Below are 27,000 nucleotides of genomic sequence, written 5' to 3'. Positions count from 1 at the left end.
TAATAAGGCTAACAAATGGAAGTTAAATGGAAATGAACTTTGAGTCAAAGGGTGAAATCATATAATAGTAAAGTATTTTTTTTAAGTAGTGAAATTTTTGTATTTTTTAAAAATTTGACTCAAATCATAAACCCTGGCAATCGAGTTGATTCTAACTCACAGTGACCCCCTGGAGGGTTCCCAAGACTATACATCCTTATGGGAGCAAGCAGTCTCAGCTTTCTATCTTGAAGAGATTGGGGCGGGTTGAAGCCACCAACCTGGTGATTGGCAGCCAAGTGCCTAACCACAATGCCATTTGTCTAGAGGTCACACCTGCTACAAGCTACCCACGAATAATCAAATATTCCAAATATATGAGTGTAATAGATAATGGAACTATAAATAACATAGGACCTGCCTGGCTTTCTGCTCTTCATGAAAATTGGATAGTGTGTTTGCTTCTTGCTAGAAGTACGGAGAGCCTAGTGCTGGTTTCTATTCATCCAGGTTGTCATGCCTGCTACAAAACCAAACCGAACTCACGGTCATCGAGTCTATCCTATAGGGTACTGGAGAACGGCTCCGTGAATTTCTGAGACTGTGAATCTTTATAGGAGTAGAAAGCCTCATCTTTCTCTCATGGAGTGGCTGGGTGCCTTTGCATGGCTGACCTTGCAGTAGCTCAGTATGTAACCCATTAGACCACCAGGGCTCCCTCATACCTGCTACAGTGCTTTAACAAAAACTAGGAAACCCCCACCACACACACACACACACACACACACACAAACCCACTGTCATAGCTTCAACTCCAACTCATTTTCAAGTTCAAGTCCAACTCCAACTCCAACTCAACCGTTTATCGGCATTATAGAAAAAGAAGATAACCATGCGACTACCTATATGTATATACAAGCATACATATACATTTATATATAAACTACATTTATACATATATACATAAACTATATATATGCCTACACTTATACCTATACATATATATAAGTACATTTATATAAAGATTGATAGTCCTATTTCATTACTAACACCTGGAAACTCTTTCAAAATAATTCTTTAGATTCTAAAGTTTAGAAGGATAGTAAGGATAATCATTTTATGATCAGTATGAAGGTGGCAATTAGAAATGTAATTATTATGAAATTTGGCCAGATAGTTCTTATTATTTCATAGTGTGTCAACTTAAATTCCTGTAAAAATCAACAGAATATTCATATGAAAGTCTAGAAATATTCTTTGGAAACCCTATTTATCCTTAGGAGAAGACATGAATAAAAAACTAAAGTTTAATACTACTTTAAATTCAAATAGTGCTTTAACGCTTGTAATGTGCTTTTTCATTAATTTATTTGATTTTCATACAAAGACTATAAGAGATGTTTCCATCCTTCAGACAAAGAATTTGAGATTCAAAAAGATTAGATGGCTTGCCAAAGGTCCTACAGGCAAAAAGTCACAAAATTTGGACTCCAATTAAAGTTTTATGACCCAAGTTCTATGTCCTTTCTTCAGGATAAGTCATCCTGCTAGGTTTAATAAATTGTTTAGAATAAGAAAATAATTATTAACAAAATACTGAAAAGATACGTATAGATAAACCCATTACCTGTAGCTTGGAATTTAAATATTTCATTTTGCATCCAAAATGAAAATATTTCAGAACAGAAGGTATAGAGAGTCTCACTGATGAAATTCCCAGAAACTTAAGTATATTTGTAAATCTTTATGAGAATCTTCTATACATGATATAGATATTTTTATAAATATATGTTATAGGAGAAAATCTCAAAAAAAGGTTTATCATTTATAAAACTTAAAAATAATCCTGGACCATTTTAATGAATCTTTACATATTTCTCCTAATAATAGTTAGGGTTACAAATATGAGTTATTTAGTTTGTTTCAATGTTTTTAGGTAAAAATTTATCTCAATTAATTTCCTAATTAATCACAAGTCATGATTACATAATTAACATGCAATCATATAAATTATGTAATAATTCTTATTTTCAGTGAAACTATATAATTTAACTTGACAAATCCATGTGTGTACACTCATGTATCTGTATACAGTATGTTGGGAAGAATATTAAAAAAAACAAATGGGAAGAAGATTAATGCAACTGGGAACTGTTTTTAGAAGATATCCATCAGATGAAAACCCTTGAGATAAATATTGTCTCGAGGGAAAAGAGAGTATGAGTCAACTCCGTGTTCCTTGTCTTAGTCTCACAGTTTCTCTACACCTCTTTCTTATAGCCAGAGCTCTGGGGAATGGCCAGGCCAGAGTCAACATTGCTTCTGGATGGCCTGATTAGCATCAGGATTGGGACCTTTCAGCGGTTCTCAACCTGTGGGTCGCGACCCCTTTGGAGGTCAAACGACCTTTTCACAGGGGTCGCCCGATTCATAACAGTAGCAAAATTATAGTTATGAAGTAGCAACGAAAATAATTTTATGGTTGGGGGTCACCCCGTGAGAACCGCGTTTCAGAGAAATGGGACACCAGGGGAAGCTCCTCATCACAGCAAGAACATACAATGAAATCCCCCCGAGGTTGAGTTTCATACAATAAGCGTAGCCGAAATGCTAGAAAATTTGAGGAAGCAGAGCGGGTTCTATCTCAACTCGGGTTCAAATCTTCTCCATCTGAAAATCCACCCAAGGCCTTCAGGTTTGCTAATCACGCGGTGGGGAGGTTTTGCCTAAGGACCGCTGTCACTTCCTTGAAGAAAGAGCATTCGTGCCGAGATTCCTCAGGCGAAGCTTCTCATTTCAAGAGATGGTGCAAGGCTTCTATGAACGTGTTTGGACTGTGTTAGAGCACCCAGGCAGTTTCAAATCCATTCTTTCACATAATGAACATGAGTATTTTTAAAAACTCTATTGCCTCAAAAGGAATAAGCAGTATCTTTAAGTGTGGTTTTATATATTTTCAATATAAATAGGCTCTCATGTCACTTAGGAAATTTGGGAGACCAAGCTCACCTCCTTCATAGGCAGGTGTGCACAATTTTTAAAAGTTAGGCATGTTGTTGAGATAAAGCTTCTTCAAATATAAGTTACTTAAGGAATAATAAAAGAAAATAATTAAAATGACATTCAAAAGAGGAGGAGTCATGTATCTAAATTAGACTCATTAAAGGGAGGATATGAATTCTGTCAAAGGCCAGCGTCTCTCACCTTCATGGCTTTTACAGCTTGAGATCCTGAGTAATCGAATTCACCAGCCTGACCGATGGACAGACCTCCTGATCCTAGGATAAGGACTTTGGAAACCTACAAAGAACAGGGAGGAAAAATAAGACATTGTGTTTATTATGATGATAATGAAAGTGAGACATTTTCAGCAGTAGATGCAAAACATTTAATTATCTGGGTTTGTATGATGATTTGAAATACAATATTTAATTTAATAACAATTAGGGGAAAACAATAACAACTTAAATATCTCTCATTTCAAATTCAAGTTGAAGCTGAAAAAAATTGAAACAAGCCCACTAAAGCCAACGTAAGAAATTAAGTATATCCCATATAAATTTAGAGACTAGCTCAAGAACACATTTGATGCACTTAAAGTCCAAAGACAAGACAAGCTGTAGCAGGCCATCCAGACTCATAAATAAGGAAGGCAAAGGCTATTTACAAAACAGAAAAGAAAAAGATAAAAGCAGGGTAAACATTAGAAGAGACTTCGACACTTGCTCGTGAAAGTTGAGCACAAAAGCGCAGGGATGGAATCATGAAGTAAAAGATTTAACAGATTTCCTAAGGTAGCTCCAGAGGACAAAGTACTGTGATTACATTTACAAAGACTTGGAATTAGGAAACACAAAAAAGAGAAAACATTTATTATTCATCATACTAAAAGAATTGAAGGGAAAAATCCAAGTCTCTAGTTGAATATTGAAGGATTCCTGGGATCAAAATAGTGGATGATGCAGAAAACTTCAAACAAAGATGGACAGAATTCACAGCCACCAAACCAAAAAGAACAGATTGATGTTCAACCATTTAGGAGGTAGCATATGGTACCAATGGTATTAAAGGAAGAAGAAGTCCAAACTGAACTAAAGGTATTACCAAGCAACAAGGCTCATGGGATGAATTGACAGACTACCAAATGAAATATTTCAATAAGAAAATGCAATATGTGAAGTGCTCACTCATGTACACCATGTAATTGGGAAGAGTTTCTACACAAGTAGACGAGAGCCATCTCCAGGCCTATTCTAAAGAAAGGTCATCCAATGGAATGTGAAAATTATCAGACCATAGCATTCTTAACACATTTGACTAAATTATATGGAAGGTAATTTTTTTTAATTGCAACAGTCCATCAACAAAGAACTGCCAAAATTTCAAACCAAATTCAAAAGAAGGCGAGTAACAAGGAATATCATTGTTGATATCAGATCGATCTTGACTGAAAGCAGGGACTATCAAAAAGCTGTGCCTTAGTGACCATGGAAAGGCATTCGACTGTGTGGAGCATAAAAATTATAGGTACCATCATTACAAATGGAAGTTCCAGCACATTTCATTGTGTTCTAGTAAAACCTTTACATCAGCCAAAACAAAGTTTCAAATTCATTTAAATAGGAAACATAGGTATTTTACATTTTTAATTTAAACTTAGGATATATATGCCTCAGAATAATATCCTTTAATCATATTTATTCAATTTGTATGCTGATCAAATAAACAGACACTGGAATATATTAAAGAGAACAGAGCATCCGAATTGGAAGACGATTCATTAACAACGTGCAATAGGCACGTAAGGCAACCTTATCGTGCTGAAAGGGAAGAGGCCTCGAAGCCCTGACTGATGAAGATCAGAGACTAGAACCTTCAGAAGGGCATGTACCTCAGCCTAGAGCAAGCAAACTCTTCACAGAGAAACAATAAGTAACATCGTTACAAGAGGGGTAAGATGGACACGGTCAAGGATTTCATTTGCCTTCAATCCATAACCAATGCCCAGGAAAACAGCAGTCGTGAAATGAAATGACACGATGTATCACGTTGGGCAAATCTTCTGCAATTGTTCTCTCTACTGTGTTCAGAAGCAAAGATGGCACTGTTAGGACGAAAGTGTGCTGTATCATTTTCAATCACCCTTTAGTCATGTGACAGTTGAACAGCAAATAAATAATACGGAGGTTAAATGATGCATTTGACTTAGGGTGTTAGCAAATAATACTAAATATACCGTAGACTGGCAGAAAAAAGAATAAATCCATCTTTGAAGAAGTACACACAAAATGCTTCGTAGAAGAGACAATTACTAGGCTCTGTCTCATATATTTTGGAAATGTTATCGGGAGGGACCGGTCCCTGAAGAAGGCTATCATGCTTGAATAAGTAAAGAGTCAGAGGGAAAAAAGGAAGGTCCTCAACCAGATGGATTGATGCAGAGGTTCTAACAATGGGCTCCGACGTCGAAGCGCATCGAGGATGTCACAGATGGGGAGCGTTTGTTGTTCTGTTGTTCACAGATTCACTCCGAGGTGGAACCAGTCAGCTGCACGTGGCAGCAACGTTAATGAAGTTTCCCAAGTTTTATAAAGTTTTTTTTAATATGAAAATTTTACAAGAGGCCTATGTTTAATTGAATCTATACATAAAGATCAAAAAAATATAAACATGAGAGGGGGCTTCTAAAGTTCATGGAAAAATAGAATTAAAAGATAATGATGGGAGCTGATATCAAAATTCAAAAAGAAAGAAAATGTCTTGAAACTGATTGCAGTGTCAATTGATTAATACTTCATGAGGTGAGGGGACTATGGAATGTTCTGATATCAAGAAGAGTTCCCGATAAAAAGGATTTTAAAAGAGAAGGGCGTGGGGAATACAATGAAAAGTTTCCATGAAAGTTTTAAAGCCCCCTCCAATAAAATTATATGTTTCTAAATGTAAACATAGATACAAGTATGCACCCCTTTATGTCTATGATACTTTCTGTGAACAGGGCCACCTTATGGGAATTGGATGTGCAAAAAGCCTATTGTATACAGTCTCTGTACACTCTGCGGTTAAATCTCTGTGAAGCCTATTCTATTAAACGGTATCAACACCTGCCCAGCAAAGCTCAAGGGCTGTGTCTACTGGATACTGGAGCTCAGCCGTGTGGGCTCTGTGGCTGAGCAGGACAGGGTTGCTCAGGCAGCCAGATCCAGGACTTCATACATGTGCTGGCACAGAGGGTTGGAGAAGCTCCAGGGATTTGGATATGTGGCCTTGCAGCCTGTGCATGAGTATTGGGAGTAGGCCTGATGGTGGCAGCCCTGTCTGCCACTGCCCTTTGGTGTGGTCACTTCCTTATTATGAGGAGCCAGCACTGTCACTGTCCCGTCAGGGAGTAAGGGCTGCAGCGCGGGTGGGCTGGTCAAGCAAGCCAGGAGCAGGGGCAGTGGGGAGAGGAAGAGAAGGCCCTGTGAGGAGGGGGCTGTGCCCTAGAAGACGGCTGCTCATTCACTGTGGGAATTTAGGACGTTAAAGCCATAGAAGGAAATTGTAAATATGAGGAGAACTGCTTTCCCTCTCTTTAAAAAATGAAATCAGAAGCGCTTTCTGGGACCATGACATCAATACGTAGTTGAGGGTTTCCCAAGCAGATATTAAGCAAAACATATGAGGCTTGGGCGCCTGCTTTAACTATGATGGAAATGAATCGAACCTTATGACATTAACATATGTATTCAAACAAATCAGAATTTAAGTCTTATATTAATCCTTATACATTTGCTCCCTAGAGGTAAAATAATATACTCCATTCAGGATGAGTCATAATAATTTATGTAAATGAAATAGAAAAATGATATTATCTATAATTATTGTTTAGCCTTAATTGTATGATAAGCATACTTTGATTGGGCTATGGCTTGTTGAGTAACAGAAAACATACTGAATTCTAAACTAAATTATACTCTAAAATCAATTAAACTATTTTATTGCAAATCTTCTAGAAGAAGAAAAAATTTAAGTGTATAATTTTATAGCAAAATATAAAAATTCCAGTCGACATCAAGAACAACCCAGATTGTTACATGCTGAGGTGATGAGAGATTACATCACGTTCAATCCTCTCTCATAGACACTGGGATGATGCCCGTCATTCACATCAAGAAGACCAGTGCTTGACAGAGACAATCTGAAGGCTACAGTCAAAAACCACGCACGCAAGCACTAACCTCCACTCGAGATGCAACGAGTGCCGGCTTTGGCAGAACGGATGTGATGGTGGTGCCTTTCCCCTTCTTTATCAGCGAGAAAAAGGAGTCAAACAAGTACTAGAAAAAAACATAGCCAACCAGTTAGAAGCTTCCAACCTAAGAAGGTTGCCAGATAACATGGCCAGTTAAATTGAAACTCCTGGTAAACAACATATCATGTTTTAGCATAAGTATCCTCAGACAATATTTGTGGGGGGGTTTGGTGGTGATGGTAGTGGTAATGATGGTGGTGGGGTTTTTTGTTTTGGTTTTTGTTACATAATTTCATGGCACCTTGATAAATAAGTGTCTGGGTGGAGCCTAGCCTGTCAATCAGTTCACAGCCTGATGATGCCTCTTGTGGGTGTGGCCTTCTCGTGAAGATCCTGGGAACTTTCTCTCTCTCTCTCTCTGCTTCACCTTCTTGTTGATGAGCCACACTTGGAGAACTGGAGGACCAACATGGAGACCTGAACCTTGTGATGTTTCCACTGCCACTGGATCTACAAGACTCCCCCGCGCCCCCTACCACCACCCCACCTGTGATCTTCCTGCATTCTGCACCATTGTGTTTGGCTGCATGATTCTGAAGAGGGGGTTTTGGACTAGTATTGGATTTATGGACTAGTATCAGACTTATGGGCTAATATCAGACTTATGGACTTGATCTGGACTGGGTTAGGATGTTTTGTCAATATACAATTGCTCTTTGATATGAAGTTCTTTCTTATCGCTATATGTGGGTCACTGAATTGTTTCACGAGTCAACCCAGTCTAACAAAGTTTTGTTTTTCCAAATCAGGCATAACTAAGTACCAGCTACTGTAAGAATTAGATGAAATAACCCCTTCTAACTTTTCACTTCAAGTCTTATATAAAAAGGCTATTTTCAGCAGGTGATGAGCATTTTAGACAATGCATTCTGAGTGTGGCAGGAAGTTCCCCACCCTTTCATTGAATATCATTTTCTTCTTCTAAATAAAATTCTAATTAAACAAAAAATTAAAGCGATAATCATCTATGTACCTTAAAGGTAACTGGATTTTTTAAAAATGTTTCCAGGCCTAAAAAAAAATCTTTAAAGGCCACTTTTAAATTTTCCCATGACTTTGCTTCTGTTTTTACCCTAGACATGATAAATTTCAGCCGAGAATATTCATTTTTTTAGTGAATTAGAAGGTCAGAGGATGATTAAGTGATAGTGGATATTATTATTATTTTTTTAATTGGAAGGCTCCCAATTTGAAATACTGATGGAAGGCAACAAATTAAATTTTCAATTAAAAAATACTTTCCACACATTGCATGGCAAATCAGATGCAATGTATTATATACTTGAATATAACGGAATTTTATTTATAACCCTCGTTGTGGGTAGATGATATTATAATGACTGTCTATTAAGAACCAATAGGTCTTGGTACTATTAAAACAAGAACAAGAGACAAGTATCTGGAAAGGTAATTCAGGTCTGAGACAAAGAAGTTTACAAAGGGAAAATGCTGATTCCCCCTCCCTGTTTCAGTCTTTTCTAATGGCATCTGTGATGGATGAGGTCCCTACACTACCCTTCACAAAGTGGCCCAGGGTGTGAGAGGGAAAGACCCCCATCAGAATTTTCTGAATACCACCAAACACTCCGTTTGCGGACATGTGCTTCGACAGTGAACCACGAGCTCACAAGAAGAGTGAAAATATTTAAATTAAAAATACAGCTCCCCTAAGCCTTCCCATGGGTCTTTTCTTAAGCTATCTGAATCCTACGGCTGTGCACGCCTCCTCGTCCCCCATGCCCAGTTCCTCTGCCGCTCTCTGCTCCTGTTTGTTCTCCCTTCGTGGCTGCACAACCAGCTGCCACAGGGGTTTTTGTGAAGCCACAGATGGGGGATTAACATTTCATTTCAGCTCTACGAAGAAGAGAGCAAGAGGGAGTTCATTTGCATAGCACAACAATTGTAAATTTCAGAACTAAATAGATTAGAATGATAATGGATTTAAATAAAAATAGCTCTGCGTTGGGCTTAAGGGCTTTCCCCCTTTAAAGTTTCCAAAAGATAGAAATTGTCGGCTGTCATCTTCGTGCGCGGACATTCTCAGACAAATGGGGTGTTACCAAACCACTCTTCTTGAAACTGTTCTGTATCAAAGTCACTTGGGGGGATTATTTTCATTTCTTCGTTTTCACATAAATATATCTTGAATAACACTCCCTACACCCCCCCCCCCATACATGTAATGGGCTTCATGATTGTGACATACCTCAGTGTCTGTTGGCCCCGGGCTGACCTCTGGGTGGAACTGCACCCCAAAGAAGGGTTTGTTCTCATGCATGATGCCCTAAGGAAATAAGAAGCAGAAGAAATGCTTTCTGTAACAACCAGGGTCAAAGGTAGCTGTGTATTATTTAATGGGCAAAAAAGTTCAAACAAAAAGCAAAGCTAGATAATTAAGAATATTCCAGAAATGAACAATATTGCTATAGGACTGGAAATCTTAAGGACTAGCATGCGACCATATTGGTAAGGACAGAAAATTGGCCAGTGAAGTCTCATCAGAATCTGCCTCCTTGGCTCTGTTCAGAATGGGCTCAAACCCTTGAGCAGGGCTGTAAACTCAATTGAAACGCCGGCCATTCCGTGCTACAGGCAAGACTCACACGGCCACATCACATCTACAATTTTGTTAAATTTATATTTTGAAGTGAGGATTCAGGAATATGGATAGGATAATTAAAACACTATATAATTACTTTTATTTAACCATTTATTTTATTTAATGTATTTATAAAACTAAAATGATTCATTTTTACCCGAAACTTGCCAGCGCTTTCCTCCTACTAGTTTTCACTTGCCTCTTAGGTTGTGACCGGAAAATATAACAAAGTAACTAATAAAACCCCCAAAATGTTGCACAGCTGACAAACGTGATGCACAATCGTCATGGCTTCCCTCTACAAATGTGAGCTAGCACTGCCGCTAGGTATGATTCATAACAGCACACCCCAGAGTGCTCTTTTTAACCTTTTCGCTATTGGGGTCTGTTTACATTACGGGACACTGACAGTGGCAGACAAATCGCTTCCAAACATCGCCAGAACCGAGTCAGCGTTTATCCATGTCAACAGGTCCCCAGGAAAAGCACTGGGCCACGTGTAGAGTCGTCTTCAGTAGTGAAAGGGTTGACAAGGGTATTGTGTATATGGTGTTGCCTCGATCTCCCCTAAATGCTAGTTTCTTCATAGCAATTTGTTCTATTTTCATTTTATTTCAGAGCATCTAGGGCCACAAAACATTACCTCGGGGGCCCGCATGTGGCCCATGGCCATCAGTTTGACACTCCTGCCTTAGGTCAGCTCTCATTCCTATATTGTTTCTCCAAGAGTCTTCTCCAGGATATGTTAGTCCTAAAGGAGTCCTGGAGAGACCTAGACTGCTACTTCCAATACCCAAACAGCTCATTAACAAAGAATGTATAAGAACGTAAAATCATCAACTAACAATAAAAATAGTGGGTATGAATGCGTGAACCAATGAAATAATCAGGCACCAAAAAATTACTTTTTAAAAGCAGAGGGTTATGAGAAATAGCTATAAAACATGTTACTCCTCTCCCCATATACCCACAAAATCCCCCCTAAAGTATAAGATAGAGCTTTGAAAGTCCTGCATTTCTCATAGGTTTAGAAGCTCTCCATACCTCATTGGTTTGATCGTTGACATTCACAAACAGTGGCTTCCAGCCAGCTGGGAGGGTGTTGTCCAGAGCATAGCCGTGATTCTGGGCAGTAATGAAAGCCTGTCTGTTTGTGACATTCAAAACCGGTTGGTTCTGCCCTCTGATCAAAAGCAGGAGAAGGAGAGGAGTGGGGGAAAGGAGAGGGGAGAGAAGAATGTAAGTGGATTTCTTGTAGAGAAGTGAATGAAAAAGACTATTAAAATTAAAGTTTCCACTGCTTAGTGAAAATCGCTCCATAAGAAAAGTCACAGATGTTTAATTCCAATAATTTTTGCAAGAAAAATCAATTCTGGAGCTTTGTTGTGTGTTAAATCTAGGGTCTATTAAATTTCCATAATCAGTTTTAGCAAAGGGAAACTTGCACTCTTTTAACAAAAAGTTAAAAGTTATTCACTATCTACATCAAAATTGACAAAGATCGTGACTTAATTTAAGGAAGAAAGGAATACAATATCTTAAATCAAGAGGACATTTCATGGTTGATAATGAAGGATAACTGATCAGTCTGGAATTATTTTCTATTCTATTCTATGGGGAGTGTGAGTTGTAGGGACATCTCGGTGTTAGGTAAAGTAACATCATTTGAAAGTGCAACTGAGAGGGCAGATGAGAGAATTCTGAAAATAATGTCAATGCTCTAAAATCAAATTTAAAGTTAGAACAATTTCCCTTGGAATTCCATTGAGGATTATAGCCTCAATTTAAGCAAGGGAAGGAAAATCAGGTTAAACTGTAACAAAGTTATCATTAGAAAAGGCTGCTTTTCAAAAAGGCAACCAAAGTGGTATCAGATAGTCATACAACTGTGAACCATGAAAGGGCACGGTCATCTCTAGTCTGAAGAAAATGACGTGGAGTTCTCTAAGTCCATTGTGTTTGGGGAGCAATAGGATTTCAGAATTCGTTCAGAGATCAAAAGACATGACCCTCGTACCTGTTGGCCATGGGCATCTTGTAGGACTTGGCACCCGCAGCCAGTCCTGTTATTATGTTTCCTGTGCTGATTCCAAACAAAGGTTCTTTGCGATCACTCTCCAAGATCTACATCAGAGAAGAGACCTTTTATTTACCCGGTGGGACAGGTAAGACAGTGCTAGACACACTGCTGTCTCTGAAGGAACGACACTGAAAGACCCCGGGGGTGTTTTCCCTTAATGATAAAGAAACTAGAAACTGAATTGACAACTCAGCCTATAAATATGTACATGATTGACCAATCCATGGCATTAAAATTCAGTGAAATGTTCTTAGTATTCAGAATACATTAAAATATGACTCGATATTTTTAGAAACATGAAGGCCTGATAGGCCTCCGAGCCATGTTTAGGAGCATCTGTTATTATATTTCAGTGACAGGAAAAGATGCATTTGGAAGTTAAACGCTGTCTCGTTCTCTTTATTCAAGGACACAATCCCAAAGTTGCTTTGTCTAAAGGAAGTTCTTTCCCCTCCTGGAACTTTCTTCTGTCTGGGATATCTATGTATAATATCTACACTGGCATTGCCTCAAAGATCAGACAGGAGGGTCAAAACTACCAGAATAAGCGAAAGGCAGTTCAGTCCTTACAGAAGCCGAGAGCAGACTCCTTCTACATCACTTCGAACACAGACTGTCTCTGGGCTTACTGTACCTTCTTGACATTCTGAATCAGCGGCTCGGCCAGAGCAGGGTTCCCAGGTCCACCAGCAATTAAAAGTCCATCATACTCCATCTTGGTGAAATCGTGATTCCAGGGCACTAAATGTACTTCTGCTCCTCTCTGGTAAAGAACCACAAGAATGATCAATTGAATAACCGTTTTCTTTGCCAAAGTGTGATTTTACTGGACCTTCTCTTAACTAACCCGTCCGCGGACTGGAAGGAAAAGTAGCACATCTCAAATAGCATTGAGCAAAAAGTTCTTTGGTGGCTCGCTGTGTTTTGTGTGATACACGTGGAGGTGATGGCCAATAGAAAATGAAGAGAAAACATCATTAAATTCTGAATCCCAGAACAAAAATCATATCCTTTTCTGAACTTCAGGAGAGTTCAGTGCCTAAAGGCTCCCTGGCTGGGCTCATAGAAGTACAGGTTTTCTTCATTAGCCACTAGACAGAGAGAGTTACCAAAGGAAGAGAAGTTCATTTGCTGCAAAATCTAAGTTGGCCCACCTCTCACCTTGTTCAATTTTGCCTTTTTTCCCTGGTCTCATCAATACTGACCCCCCCCCCTAAATTTTAATCAGCTTCTTCCTTAAGGTTTTATCATATTATCTAAAATATTGATATTCTGGTAGAAAAAAAGTATATTAAAGTGGATAGAAAGAAGTTTTTGAGTGTTTCCCTAGAAATGTTTTTGAGACAAGGATTTGAGAGAGGAAGTTTTTCTGGGAGATGCTTCCGGGAAATACCAATAGGGTAGAGGGGATTCCCCAGTAAAATGTGCATTACCAAGCAGTTCCCACGAGGAACTACTGGAGCTGAGTCCAGTGGCGTCTCTGAGATTTGGAGTTGGATTCTGACTGTAGAGATGGCCCACTCACTCACAAGGCAAAGGAGATGGGAAACAGGTACGCTGACTCTCTCTACTCATTGGTTGGGAGCTGTTCTCAGCCTACCCAAAGGCTCAGACTCATCAGTGACAGTCCTCAGGTAAAGATATGAGGACTGAGTATGCCGGCAAACGGAAGTTGTTGATAAAACTTAAAAGAATGTGAAATCATATTTTAGATATGGATGATATTCTCTAACAAAGAGAAAGTAATTTGAAGAATGACCCTCAAACTCATGACAATGTAATGTTAGGGCAATTTATGTCCATGTGTTCTTGAGAAAGACAGAGAAAGCACACGTGATTGATCTTGGGAGAGTAATAAAAAGGTAAAATTTCCTGAAAAATAATATTTGAGAAAACATTATTACAGTGATTAAGTTGTCCCTAAAGATATTCAAGTATTCATTTTAATCCATCACCTAGGATTCAATATAATGTATTTGTGAAAGGGTTTATCAGAGCATGATCCCCGCAAACAGGTGGTGCATAATAAATGTAGGCCAGCTGGCTCCAGCTTGCTGGTCACGTAGACCGCCACGGAAAGTGAACGTGGCAGGCCACAGAGCGTCAGGAAACACGGGGAAAGAAGGAGCACCTTTTCCTTTCAAAACATAGTGGCCCTGGAGGGTTGTGTGTTTCATTTTGGTCTTGGTTTGGGCTTTGAACATATGTCGTCATCTACATCTTTCATGACAACAGAGCAAGGGCTATTTACCCAAGAAACAAGATAAGCGCCGCTTACTTGGACAGGTTTACGAATCTGTAGTGAGTAGTTCCATGTGCTTTTCACCACATGATGTGAAAATGACTTGCCAAAAGATACATACAACTGTTCATGACAGATTAGTAGGCAAGCACAAGTAAGGCCATGCTGACCTTGCTTACTGGCTACTCCGTTTCTCTCAGGGAGTATACATTTGAAAAGAGGCTCGGATTCTCAGAGACAGTGCTGTGGGTTGTGAGAGACACAGATGGAGGCCATGTGTCAAAGCGGAGTGTTGAAAAAAAAGTGATATTGTTCATGCTCATCTCTCCCTGCCACTGAGTCAATTGTGACTCATAGAGACCCTACAGGACCCGGTAGAACCTCCCCTGTGGGTTGGCAAGACTGAGAATAGACCACCTCACCTTTCTCTCTCCCCCGGAGCGGCTGCTTGACCTGACAGCTCACAGGCCAATGCTCATCCTATTACGCCAACAAGGTTCCATCAAATTGTTCGCTACCGGTGTGTGAACAAGCACAAGTAAGCCTATGCTGACCTTGGGGTCTTCCACCCCTGGTGGGAATTAAGGTGTTATTGTGTAGATAATTCCCTGAAGGAATTAAGGTGTTATTGTGCAGATCAACAACAGCAAGGAGAGAGTAGGTAACTTGACATTTTGCAGAATGCACAAGCTTGCTCAGAAATGGGATATTGGCTTTGTGCAGAAAGATTATTCTCATCCACCTTCACCCTTAAGTTGCGGGAAGGGTGGGGGGGGGGCACTTACCTTAACCAGTAGGCGGATTACGTTGTTTTTGATCCCGCAGTCTACCGCCACCACTTTTGTGGGGTTTCCTTTGCCAAACACTCTGACATCCTGCCATTAAAAAAACACAAACTGAGACTGCCAGGAGAGTCCCGACATGAGCCACACACCAGTATCACCAGCACATCTGCAGAGACGCTCCCCTTCGAGTGGTAACGGTGGCTGCCTAAAGACTCGGGAGTGAGTGGCAGTGAACAGTCGATTGGCAAGAAAAGCACAGCATGTGCCACAGACTGCATCTTTTTTCTTTTTTAACAAGAAAAAAGTACTTTGCTGTGTTATCTAAACTGTTGATTGCAGTAATAACAATGATCCCTAAGAAACTGGTTCTCTCCATAGTTAACTGCCATCTTTTTCATGGTTTGCCTCATTAACAACCAGTAGCCACGGAATTTTAAAGTATAATTGCCTGATTCAGCACTAGACCTAGGTGGTAATAAATACATCTTGCTTTAAATCCTGCTTGATCCTCAACTTGCCGCAAGATCCAGTAGGCCAGGGGAAAGCTGGATGACTAGCTCCTAGGTGCATGCAGTGGGTCCTGATCAGTGTGAGAATCACGAGAAGCAGTAGCGTAAGACTCCTGGCCCCGTTAGGTGACTGAGCAATCATTTACATTTAAATGGTAGATTTCATAAGAGGATCCCAGAGCATAGCATAATCATTATCTACGTCTGAAACACTGCTTAGAGGCAGATCCATTTTCATAGGCATTTTCCCAAGAAGCAGTTCCCCAAAGTCATAAAAGAAGAAATAATAAAAATGAGAGAGGGAGAGTGAGTAAGCACCGCAGGCTGGGCATCAACCCTGGTGTCTGTTCCAAGAGTGAGTGAGCGCGCACATGCTGAAGTTAGGACGAGTTTATCGTTTGCCAAAGGGTCTGGATGAACGTTGCAATCTGGATATCTGTGAAAGCATTGTACTTTAACTGAAATGTATCTCTATCCGCGACGTCTATAGAATGTGAAACCATGGTCCTTAGACTCTAGTGGAAAATTTAAAAAAAAACAACTTTTAAATGTGTCTTCTCCTGCTATTCAGGAGAAAAAGAAATACTCCAACCCTTCTATGATTCAGGGAAATTATTGCTGAAATGATCCATTAGTGCTATGGATAATCTTCTCGGATAATTTGAAAAGGGTAGGTTTATTCTTAAATCAGGCTTTTGGTATAAAGTAAAGCAACATTACCATCTAGTTGTGGCCCTATCAAATTGCAATTATACAATAAGAGATTATGTTATCAAGTGTTCCAGAAGGATACATTCAATCAAAATGTACAAATTATATACATATCCCTGATACAAATAGATATATGATCACTGTTAGAATAAAAGCATTTAGTTATCCTGGTGCTAAGATACAGAGCCATTCTTCAGCATTACAATTTTCCCCTTGATTTGATGATCAAAATGCACATATGCTCAGCTGTGATGATCCCCACACAAATATACCACATACTTTCCACAAAGAACGAAGTTAAGCAAGACTTCACAGACACGTGGCTATAAGAATTTCCATTAGAACTCTTCAAGCGAATAATACCGTGTAGAGCACATTTCAATCTGATTTGAACAAAGAATTTTTTTTTCCAGGACAATGTTCTTCACATTAGAAAAATGCCGGACCAGATTCTTAGGGTAGTTCTGAAATCTAAAATTCTATCATTCTATTGAAAGTACAACTAGATCTCCATAATGCCATGTCTTCATATGGAAATATCATTTGAGAAGATAAAATTTAAGAATTAAAAATCGGAGGTGATGTTGCAAATGATAGCATGAAATTCCAAGCAGAGACAGTATTACAGTCTCTAATTTAAAATACACTTTCTATAATCCATATTACATATATTTCAGCTTGTTATGAACACATGCCCATGCCTAAAGTGAACATAAGGACTAGCTATTAGTGCCAAAAGACTCCAAACCCTCTTCCCCTATTTCCATGTGAACAGAGACAATTCGATCCCTTTTCCAAGACCACGGTGTGCTGCCCCTGCCTGGGATGAGTTGCTAATTAGACTATTTTCACTCTCTCAATAGTCTTTTCATTATGCTGCACCTGGGCTCTCACAACAAGAATTCTTGTGGATAAGGTGCATATGCTCCATGCTCATTCTGCTAATAGCAATGTCACAGAGGAGCCGCTATTTGTCAGAGGGAAGCCCCTCGGTGAGGTCTGTGCCGTCACTGTAGAGAGCAGAACACTGCATGTCACCAGAGTTCATTTGTGGTGTCGTCATCTCATATCTCGTCATTCATTATAGTACTTCTGATCAGAAAGAATGCACATCTCACGAGCGTGAAAGCTGGCTAGAGCAAAGCAATGATAAGTGTATTTGAGTGTTACTACATGATAGTGTGAGTGTGATTCATCACAATTATTATCGCTAATATGTTGGAAGGCAGTATGGACGTCGATTAAGGGCCAGCTTTCTTAAGTGTATGTTTCCTGATAACTATTCACAATGATAAAGATATTTAATCTCTATTTCAATTTCCTCTGAGATACAGAGGGAGGTCTGAGTATTATCCATTCCCATAGCAGTTTCTAGGAGGATTGAATAAGTTAATCCATGTAAAGTGTTTATAAGAATACTTGGTACCAGGACCAGTGGTGTGAGTGGCGATACAGGGAGGGTAGAGACAGAGTGGGTTGGAAAGGGGGAACCGATTACAAGGAACTATATGTGACCTCCTCCCTGGGGGACGGACAACAGAAAAGTGGGTGAAGGGAGACGTCGGACAGGGCAAGATATGACAAAATAACAATTTATAAACTATCAAGGGCTCATGAGGGAGGGGGGAGTGGGGAGGGAGGGGGAAAATGAGGACCTAATGCGGGGGGGCTTAAGTGGAGAGGAATTGTTTAGAGAATGATGCGGGCAATGAATGTGCAAATGCGCTTTACACAATTGATGTGTGTACGGATGGTGATAAGAGTTGTATGAGCCCCTAATAAAATGATTTAAAAAATCAAAAAAAGAATACTTGGTACCTAGTAAGAATGCAATATACGGGGGTTTAAATGGAGAGAAAATGTTTTGAGAAACGATGTACAAATGCGCTTTACACAATTGATGTGTGTATGGATTGGGATAACAGTTGTATGAGCCCCTAATAAAATGTTAAAAATAAATTAATTAATTTTAAAAAGAATGCAATATACTTGACTTTTTCTTTTTATTAATGTGACTCGTACAATAGCTACTAGTAAAAAAAATCATGCTTTCTACATTAATCAGAAATGATATGCCATCATAAATATCAACTAAGATCGAATACGAAGGACGAAAAGAATCTGCAACTTGTTGCCCCTCAACTCGGACGTGTTGCCTTGGCCCATTGCTTCATTCCTGTTGCAATACCTACAGCACGCATCCTGTAACAAGGGTGTTGCTGGTTGGGCCTGGGGAGGCAAAGAAGCGAGCCAGGCTGTCTGCTCTCCAAGAACTGGTCGTGGATGGATGAGCGAGACCATCGCCTCCCTATGATAACCACGTATTTGTAAAAGGACATGGAATTGAAAGACTGTGGAGTTGAGAATGTCTCGCCAAGGGAAACGCGGTTGGTCCTTGAAGGTGACGAATGAAGGTGAAAGGGACACAGAGACAGAGAAGCATCGTAGGCAGAGGAGCAAACATGCACACATGTTCTGATCCTGCCAAACGTCTGTGAGGAAAAAAGAAAGAAATTCACAGTCTTGAGAGAACATCAGGATGTATGTCAGAGGATCCAAGATAAGGAGTTTTTGAAAGCTTTTGGAATAAACCCTCCACACTGGAAAGCCAAATAAGGTCCGGCTAAGCACCAACTTTGGTTTCACGTGAGTTCGCTCGGACACTAGGAGATGGATGGGCTGCAACATACTACAGGTGAGGAGGGCACAGGACCAGCAGTGTTGTGTTCTCTGCTCTATGTGGCTGCTGTTATCCAGAATCAACTCGACACAGCCTAACATATAACCTTGGGTAAGTTAGGTCTACTTTTAAAGGGATTTGGGGCCAAACCTCAGTTTCTTGAACTATAAAATGGAGTTAACTTTTTATGAAATTTTACTCAGTATTCAAAAAATATTTGCAGGGAGTTCTATGAAAATTAAGTTCTGGTATATCTGGCATCTTATGTAATAAAAATACAGGGCAGAAATTTACTCTTTACGTTTCTAAGCACATCAAAAACTGACAACACAATTCTCAAATGATATCTCAAACGCATTTCAATCTTCCACTGAAATCACCATCACTGTGCTCACCCAAATTATTGAAATCCATAGCGAAGAAAACAGGGTGACCACCTACCTGGTCCTATCCAACACCTCTTTCTCTAATGGTTCCCATCCACCTTGCTGTCTCATTTCCCGCTGCTACTGCTCAGTTCAGATGCTCCCGCTTAGCTGCAATAGCCTCCCAGGTACTTATTCCATCCAGTTCTACTTTGACACCGAATCCGTTTTCAATGGTTTCGATATTGTTGATAGGCCAATCGTACTACACCTTCTAGATCTCGACCCAGTTAATCTTGGAAACCTCACCTCCAGTCACCATCACAATGTGAGATTCCTTAAGTTCAACTGTACCAAATTATGCACCCGTTTTCAACACAGCATGCTGTCGCAGGCCTCTATGCCTCTCAGCACCACATGCCGTTCTTTCTGCCTAAAACCTAGTTCACCTGGATCTCTGCCGACTGAACTACTACCTCGCCTTTACATTTCCAACAGGCCTGCTTTCCCTAGTCCACTATCCCATTCTCATGCTGCCCCACACGTGCCCTTGTGACTCCCTGAGCATACATACCCCAAGGAGGGCGTTTATCATTGGACTTGGTGCCTGGTGATTTGCTTGTTTGCAGCCTGACCAGGGTCCAGGTTCCCCAGGACCTTGGCCCCAGTGACTCTCCCCTACATTAATAGGTATTCAATCAAAGCCAATGGACATCTCTCTAAACGGTATTCTATACGTTCTTGCAAATATGCACTTAACATATTTCACTTTGGGGTGACACAGCCATCATTATGAACTTTAATTTGGGCACTGAACGATACATCTTCCATGCGTAGGAATACTTTTCCCTCCACAAAAGGGCCCAGACTCCAGCGACAGCATCTGATTTCTGTACAGTGTCAGGTTTGGGCTATCTGGCAAGCTACTAACTCTGGCTCCCAATCATTCTTATGCCCACCTCTGACAATTCAAGGCTTCCTTTATCTGATATTATCAAGGGCTGGATCTGAGAGACCAGGACAGAAAAAGAAAAGAAAAGGAGAAAACTATCAAGGATTCCTGAGGGTGGGAGGGGGAGGGAGGGGAACAAAGAGGAGCTTATACTAAGGGCTCTGGGCTAAAAGTTTGGAAATGATAAGGGCATCATGTGAACAAATATGCTTGATACAACTGACATATGGAATGTGTAAGAGCCCCCAACAAAATGGCTTAAAAAACTAAAATAATAAATAGCTTCTAGATCAGGACCTGACAACTCTCTTATAATTCAGTTAATAACTTGAACTGCCCTGATTAAGTAGCATGTCCTTGAGTTGTTATGGAAACACTTTTCCCGCTGTCTGAATGGCAAGAAAGGGAAGCGCAAAGGCAGGAAAATAAACATAGTGACGATGAAGGACCCCTCTCACCTTGGTTGAAACCTCAGCGATCAAGTTCTGCTTGCTTGGATCCACAAAATCCACAGACTGACCTTCAAGCTCAATCTTCCCAAGCGTGGTCCCCTATCAAGTTAAAACAGAGAGAACATGTCAGGTAAAAGCATGCCGGGAAGAAGGTGCTGACCAGACACACAGGGACTTAACTGCTCCAACCCTGGGTGTCTTTAATACTCATCATCATCATCTCTTCATCTTCTCCACCTGGAAGGATGCAGTAGTTTGCATATTACACTGTGAGAATTATACAATCAAAGTCATGAGTGCTTTGTCGGTCCCCAAGGGGACGGAGCGTGTCAGGTAGCTGTTCCTCGGGGGGCATGGCAAAGAGACGTCTGGGAGAGGAGGAAAAAGAAAATCCGAAAATTGTAGAAAGGGGAATATTCAAGAATATCTTAAGGAGCACTGGTGGCATCTGGGTTAGTACATTGAGAAAGCAACAACAAGGCCAGCGGTTTGAAACCACCCACCACTCCACGGGAGAAAGATGAGGCTTGTCAGTCTCAGAAACCCACACAGCAGTTCCAGCCTGTCCTGCAGGGTCACCAGAGGTGTACCTGGCCCCTGCGGCCGTGGGTTGCTTCTGTTTTCATTTGGACGAATATTTAACCGTTTATGAAGTAAGTTTTCACATAAAATCTTCTGAAATACCACTGGCTACGTAAGTGGCAGAAACGCTTCTTTTTGCTAGCTGTGTTTTGATATTTACTGATTAAGAAATATCAACTGCATTAACAAGCAAATTTCAAGAGCCCGTTTTCATTTGTGTAAGAAGATGGCCTGATAGTAATCGGGATTTTCTTTAGAGAAAAACGTTCAAATAAACCATGGAGTGGCCTTTCTCTCAGGAAACATGGCATTAAAGGACTTCAAAGGCAGCTCTGACGCCTCTTTCAGCATGTTTTCTTCGTAGAGAAATGGTTTGTGGCCGAGTGAACGAGCATAGAAAGGGCCAGCGCACAATTCAGACCGGAGTGGGGTTTGAGTGCCAGTGTCCAGACCAAGCGCTGTCTCCCACTTTGCCATCTCTCCACTCCACAGTGCTCTGTCCTGACTCCTGGTGGTCTGTTCTTCCTGCTAGAATCCCAGCCACACAATCCATGCGACGGGATTTACGACCCCTTCACGCTGCAATTTAGTTGTCAGGTCTCAGTTGGTGTTCGTAAGGCATCCTCGGTGAAATGCAATCTCCCTCTTTCAACTTTAGGCTCACGGAAGTGAAAGCTACACTATGCATCTTTGGGGGGGGGGGGGGGGTGTGGGGGGGCGGGGAGTGGAGATGAATCCACATCACTTGTCATTGCACAAAATAGGCACGTTGCTCTTTCTTGTGTTCTGAACTATGGAAATACTGAAGACCTAATGGCCTTTGATAAAAGGCTACCTGAGAAGACACAGTGTGATACTATTAAGAGTTTTCCTTGATCATTAGGTCTAACTTGGTCCTACTGAATTGGCCAAACCTGCAGCCTTTGTGATATTCCCGAACTTTATTCTGTCTCCTCCCAGGGAGCTTCATTTTTGTCTTTATACATCACACCATTAGGCTAAGAAAACAAAAGAATCAACTTGGGGTAAACAATCTGGCTGCCATCAATTCTCAGGAAAATCATGGAGAAAAAAATTAAGGCAGAGATGAGAGAGCATGGTATCGTGAACTGTTTTCCTGTGGGCCGTGGGTTCTGTGTCCCGGTTGGCAGGGCTGCTCTTTCGTTCTCTGACAGAGGTTCTGTGTCAGTACTTGTTCACACAAGAAGTCTACTACATCTTCCTGGAGAATCGGGTTCCCACCTCGCCTTACAATTGTACCGTGTGTATTCGGTTTTTAACACAATACATTTGAAGTATATTTGGAGAATTTCCTGAACACAGGAAGTAAAGCTGTCTCTCTAATTTGGGATTTGATGGCTCACAATAGGGAAAAGCAGAGGCGGTGTGAACATCTTCTAATAAGAAACAGCAAGCAGATGGTGACAAAACATTCCCAGAGGAAGGCTCAGACGTCGCAGATATGGGCTCTGAAGCCCAAGATGGACTCTTGATCTCACCTTGGTCATTGGTACAACCTCAAGAAAGCTGGGTCCTTGAGGCAGTTCCGTCAGCGTCCATTTGACTCACTCCTAACATACAGCTTAGCAATTTCACAAATAATACTTTGGGAGGAATAAGCAAATTGTAGCCTTAGTGCGATACGTATTCGCTTCCACTCTTCAGCAGGCAGTTCTCCAGGTGAGACAACAGTGTTACTCACTCCAGTTAGCTGCTCCATTTGCTTTGCTCTTGTCCAGCAGTTCTCAACCTGTGGGTCACGACCCCTTTGGGGGTCGAATGCCCCTTTCACAGGGGTCACCCAATTCATCACAGTAGCAAAATTATAGTTATGAAGTAGCAACAAAAATAATGTTATGGTTGGGGGCGTCACCACAACATGAGGAGCTGTATCAAGGGTCGCGGCATCTTCGATGCTTTCACAGCATGTTCTGCTTCCCTGGGTTGGAAGTGGTTGGCACTGTGAGCACATCGTGGAGATTTCAAAACCTCCTGCCAGGGGAATTCAGCGCAAGTCCCTCCGGTACTGAAGACACCCATCAAGTCTTCGGTCACATCGGAGAGTTGCATGGGAAAGAGTGAACTGACACGAGAGAGGGCTGCCTTGCAGAAAGCGGCCAGGCTCCTTCTCTACATATTCCTGGTTCCCCGGCCCCGGGAGCGGGGCAGGATCTGTGCGGAACGGTAGAGACTTGGCTAAAGATGATGACCGTACCTTATCTCGAATTATTTTAGTCAGCATTCTTGTATCCACTCCATAAATTGCAGGAATCTAGAGAAAAAAAATTATAGTGATGGTGAAATTGGAGGAAATTAGATACAGCATATTGTTTTCAAGTTACAAACCTCGCCTCATCTATCTTCTTGAGCAGTAAATAATTTCCCCACTCCTTCATGGCTCTGACCCAGGGTGACTGTGTTGTCAGAACACGGTAAATTGCTGCTCCGCTCGGGCACGAGACTCTTTATACCAAGGTCCTTACGAGGAGTAAAAGATAAAAAATTTGGAACATCAATCTTCCGCGATAGCAGTTTTGTTGCTTTGAGTTCAGGGTGTTAAATAAGTAGCCATATATACATATGGATTTGCAATCATGGGATGTGTGAACTTCATAAGTAATCATATGTAAATTGTATGCACATCCATGTGTTGAGCCAAATGTTCCTGGCATATATGGACATTCCACAAATACAGGCTGTCCCTGGATTAAGAAGGACTTACAGACAGCCCCTGCCTGTCTTTCCAGGCTACGTAAATTTGCCCTCACTTTGAAATGCTTGGACCAACCCGACTCACAACAATCCTGCAGCACCCTCCGCTCGCTTCACTCGCTGCAGTGCAAGGGTTAAGCCATTGCGAAGGCTTTGGCCCTTTTTGAAAGAATGGAGACCAAGGCCTTTGAGTGGGTACCAACGTATAGCCCCCACATAGAAGAGAGTGGAACGGCCTAGCTCTGTAGACGTTCGCCTTTACACTCCTGTGGCGTAGCTGGGAGGCTGCAACCGCCAACCTTTGGGTTAGCGGCCAAGTGCATGATCACTGCACCCGTGGAAAGCTAAAATCAGAATCTTCTGTACTTAGACTGAATTCCTACAACATTTTAAAGATACAGGCGCAGGAATTGGTACCCGAGGGGCGGACTGCCTGTATCTCGGCAGGGTGGTTGAGTAGCTGGACTACACTCAAGCTTGCCAGCCTGCTAGTGGAGGCGGCACCACCGTGACTTGCTTCACTTTCTTTGACGAGGTTGGCGACAGACAGGTGGCATCTACTGGAAGAGCACTGCGTTACCAAGCAGCAAACCTGCTTCGAGTCGCTGCTCTGCTCCCCACCAGGGGATTGAGGTGCTTGTCCTCCCTCGTGTGTAAACAGTTGAGGCTGAAATAGTTATTATCTTGGATCCTTTTCTATGCTTCTGTGATGATGGAGCGATATTTAAAATACATCTTTTAGAAGGTAAACTAACAATGGATACAACGTTTACCAATAAGGAGAGCATGAGTTAGACTCGGGATTGGATCTCCCGAGACTGAGTGCGCACCGGCTTTTTGTGCTTTACTTCGTTAATCTGGGGGAACAACTTTACCATGCCTCCACCATATCCACAATTCTGTTGGCTGGCATCTGTCTCTCTCCCAACCCCAGAGCACCTTCCTGGAGAATCATTGCCTCTTTTCAAATTTACACTCCCTTGGCAGGGACATCGTGCCCAGGAAACAAGGTAAGCATGGGTTTGCATGTGCTTACTTACTAATTTCTCAAAGATGGGGTAAAACCTAAGTGCAACTGCCACAAAGCAGTTAATAAATTAATGCTTAATTTGCTTATTGGGCAATCTGTTCCTGGTTAGATTTATACAAAAGCTATTAGGTCTGAAATTGATCAGCGATCATGTCATATGTTCTAGATAACACAGAGAAACATTGAAATTATAATATGACAAAATAAAGAGTCTCCTGAATGACCACTATAGGAATTAACTGTCTTGGTAATGGAGTGAGTTCAGTAATGATTCTGAGAAAATAATAATGTCCCAGTAAATGATGCAGTCTTCTCTTTTCAAGATTTCGAAAGAAGAAGAACCAGGAAGCCAAGATCAAAGTATGAAGATCTGACCAGAAGAAGCAATACTTAGCTCCAGTGCATGATATACATGGGCACCTACTGGAGAGACAGTTTTCCTAGAACAATGTCCTGTCAATTACAGGATCAGCAGCAATTCTGCAAAAATCAACCAGAGGAAGTAAAATCTAGCAAGTCAATTCACTTAAGCTCTTCTAATGCTCAGATCAAAAGAATCTTCTTATTTAATTAAAAACTAATACTTTGATTAATAAAAGTACAGGCTTGGTGAAGTCTTACTCATTATTCCAAATGATCATAGCTAATCGTACCCCATATAATCATAATGTTTATCCCAAACAGTCATAATTTGTTTGTGCTCATAAGCACTAATGTTGAAGAAAGTGTAGTCTGGACTATTGCATGATCTACATAGCCTCACTAGAACCCAGGAAGCACGCTGTAAACATAAATCCTGTTTAAAGGAGTGGAGCTTTAGACTGCCCAACGGAGTAACTGCACCATTCTGAACATTTCTGTACCGGGTGACCAGATGAGAATGCTACCAAGTATGTAAGAGTGTCACCTAGTGGTCAAACTGAGAATACAGGGGACTCGGGGGTGGAACAAGGTTGAATCCAGATAGTAAACCTATAAAGGAAGAAGGAATTGCTCTCGAAAAGAGAGGTCCCAAATGAAAGAGTAATAACAAAATTAAGCATTTGTATTTATCAGTTATGAATCAAAAACGGCATGATCGGTCTTATCTTCTAGGCCCTTTCGAATCTACATACACTTCCCGTCTTTCCAAGCGCTACACCGTGTCTCTCACCTTCTCTTCCTGGAGCCACTGCCCCAGACTCTTGGCGGCCAGCCAGTGGTTGTACTCGTCACTGTAGTTCAGAACCAGCAAACCTGCCACCTGCAAAGGCAAACGGTTAGCTTGAAGGGGTGATCCCCAGATATTACCCAACTCTTGTGCCTTACCCTGAGATTCTATTTGTGGTTGTAAAGGCTTTATTGCAATCACTGAGACAAAGCTAAAACTGATGGAGATCTAAAGAAAGACAGGTGAGCAACCTTGATTATATATATTGCTTTAACCTTCTTATGGGGGAGGAGGTTTGTCTGGTTTGCTGGGTTCCCAAGCTAAGTGAGCTAAGGTAGACTTCTTGGCACCTTGTACTTTTCCTTTATGAGATTTTTCAATAATGCATTTAAGACTCCGTTTTTTACGTGCATGAAGAATAACTTTTTAAATGTATTGCTACAAAAGGGAGCCCTGGTAACATAACAGGTTAGGAATTGAGATGTTAACCACAAGGTCAGGAGTTCAAGCCCACCAGCCTCTCCTCAGGAGAAAATTGAGGCTGTCTTCTCCCATAGAGATTGACAGCTTCGGAAACCTGTAAGGAATGGTTCTACTCTGTCCTACAGGGTTGGCCACTGGAAGTTGGAATCAATTGAATGGCGGTGGGTTGGGTTGGGTTTGAGGTCAATTACAGGATGCTAAGCAATTTGAGAATAATTTTGGGAAATACTGAGAGCTGAATTAAATGATCAGTCAAAAGTAGATTGGTGAAAAGCAAAAAGAGTGGGAGTTTGGAGTATAATTTTTTCAGAATTGTTTATATGATGATACCCAAGTTGATCTTGACAAGAAAAACATATTGTGTTTACTTTTAAACAGTTATGAGTTATTGTTTA

General features: G+C 41.0%; 1 protein-coding gene across 1 annotated transcript in view; it reads right to left on the bottom strand.

The window, feature by feature from the left end:
- The window catches only part of CPS1 (carbamoyl-phosphate synthase 1), a 136,044-nt gene that overhangs the window by 81,576 nt on the left and 27,468 nt on the right, over positions 1–27,000 (bottom strand). Inside the window, exons 4-13 of the mRNA XM_045296804.1 lie at positions 26,126–26,215; positions 23,446–23,502; positions 20,655–20,747; positions 14,980–15,069; positions 12,587–12,715; positions 11,890–11,996; positions 10,917–11,055; positions 9,480–9,557; positions 7,200–7,298; positions 3,171–3,279 (exon numbers count right to left, since the gene is read on the bottom strand). Of these exons, the coding sequence (XP_045152739.1) occupies positions 3,171–3,279; positions 7,200–7,298; positions 9,480–9,557; positions 10,917–11,055; positions 11,890–11,996; positions 12,587–12,715; positions 14,980–15,069; positions 20,655–20,747; positions 23,446–23,502; positions 26,126–26,215 (991 nt within the window). The remainder of the gene's footprint in view (positions 1–3,170; positions 3,280–7,199; positions 7,299–9,479; positions 9,558–10,916; positions 11,056–11,889; positions 11,997–12,586; positions 12,716–14,979; positions 15,070–20,654; positions 20,748–23,445; positions 23,503–26,125; positions 26,216–27,000) is intronic.

The sequence above is a fragment of the Echinops telfairi genome, unplaced genomic scaffold, assembly GCF_000313985.2.
Source record: "Echinops telfairi isolate 266 unplaced genomic scaffold, ASM31398v2 ScPeMD7_3;HRSCAF=10, whole genome shotgun sequence".
NCBI lineage: Eukaryota > Metazoa > Chordata > Mammalia > Afrosoricida > Tenrecidae > Echinops > Echinops telfairi.
Note: the sequence above shows the minus strand (reverse complement) of the source record. Positions and strands in the feature narration are given on the sequence as shown.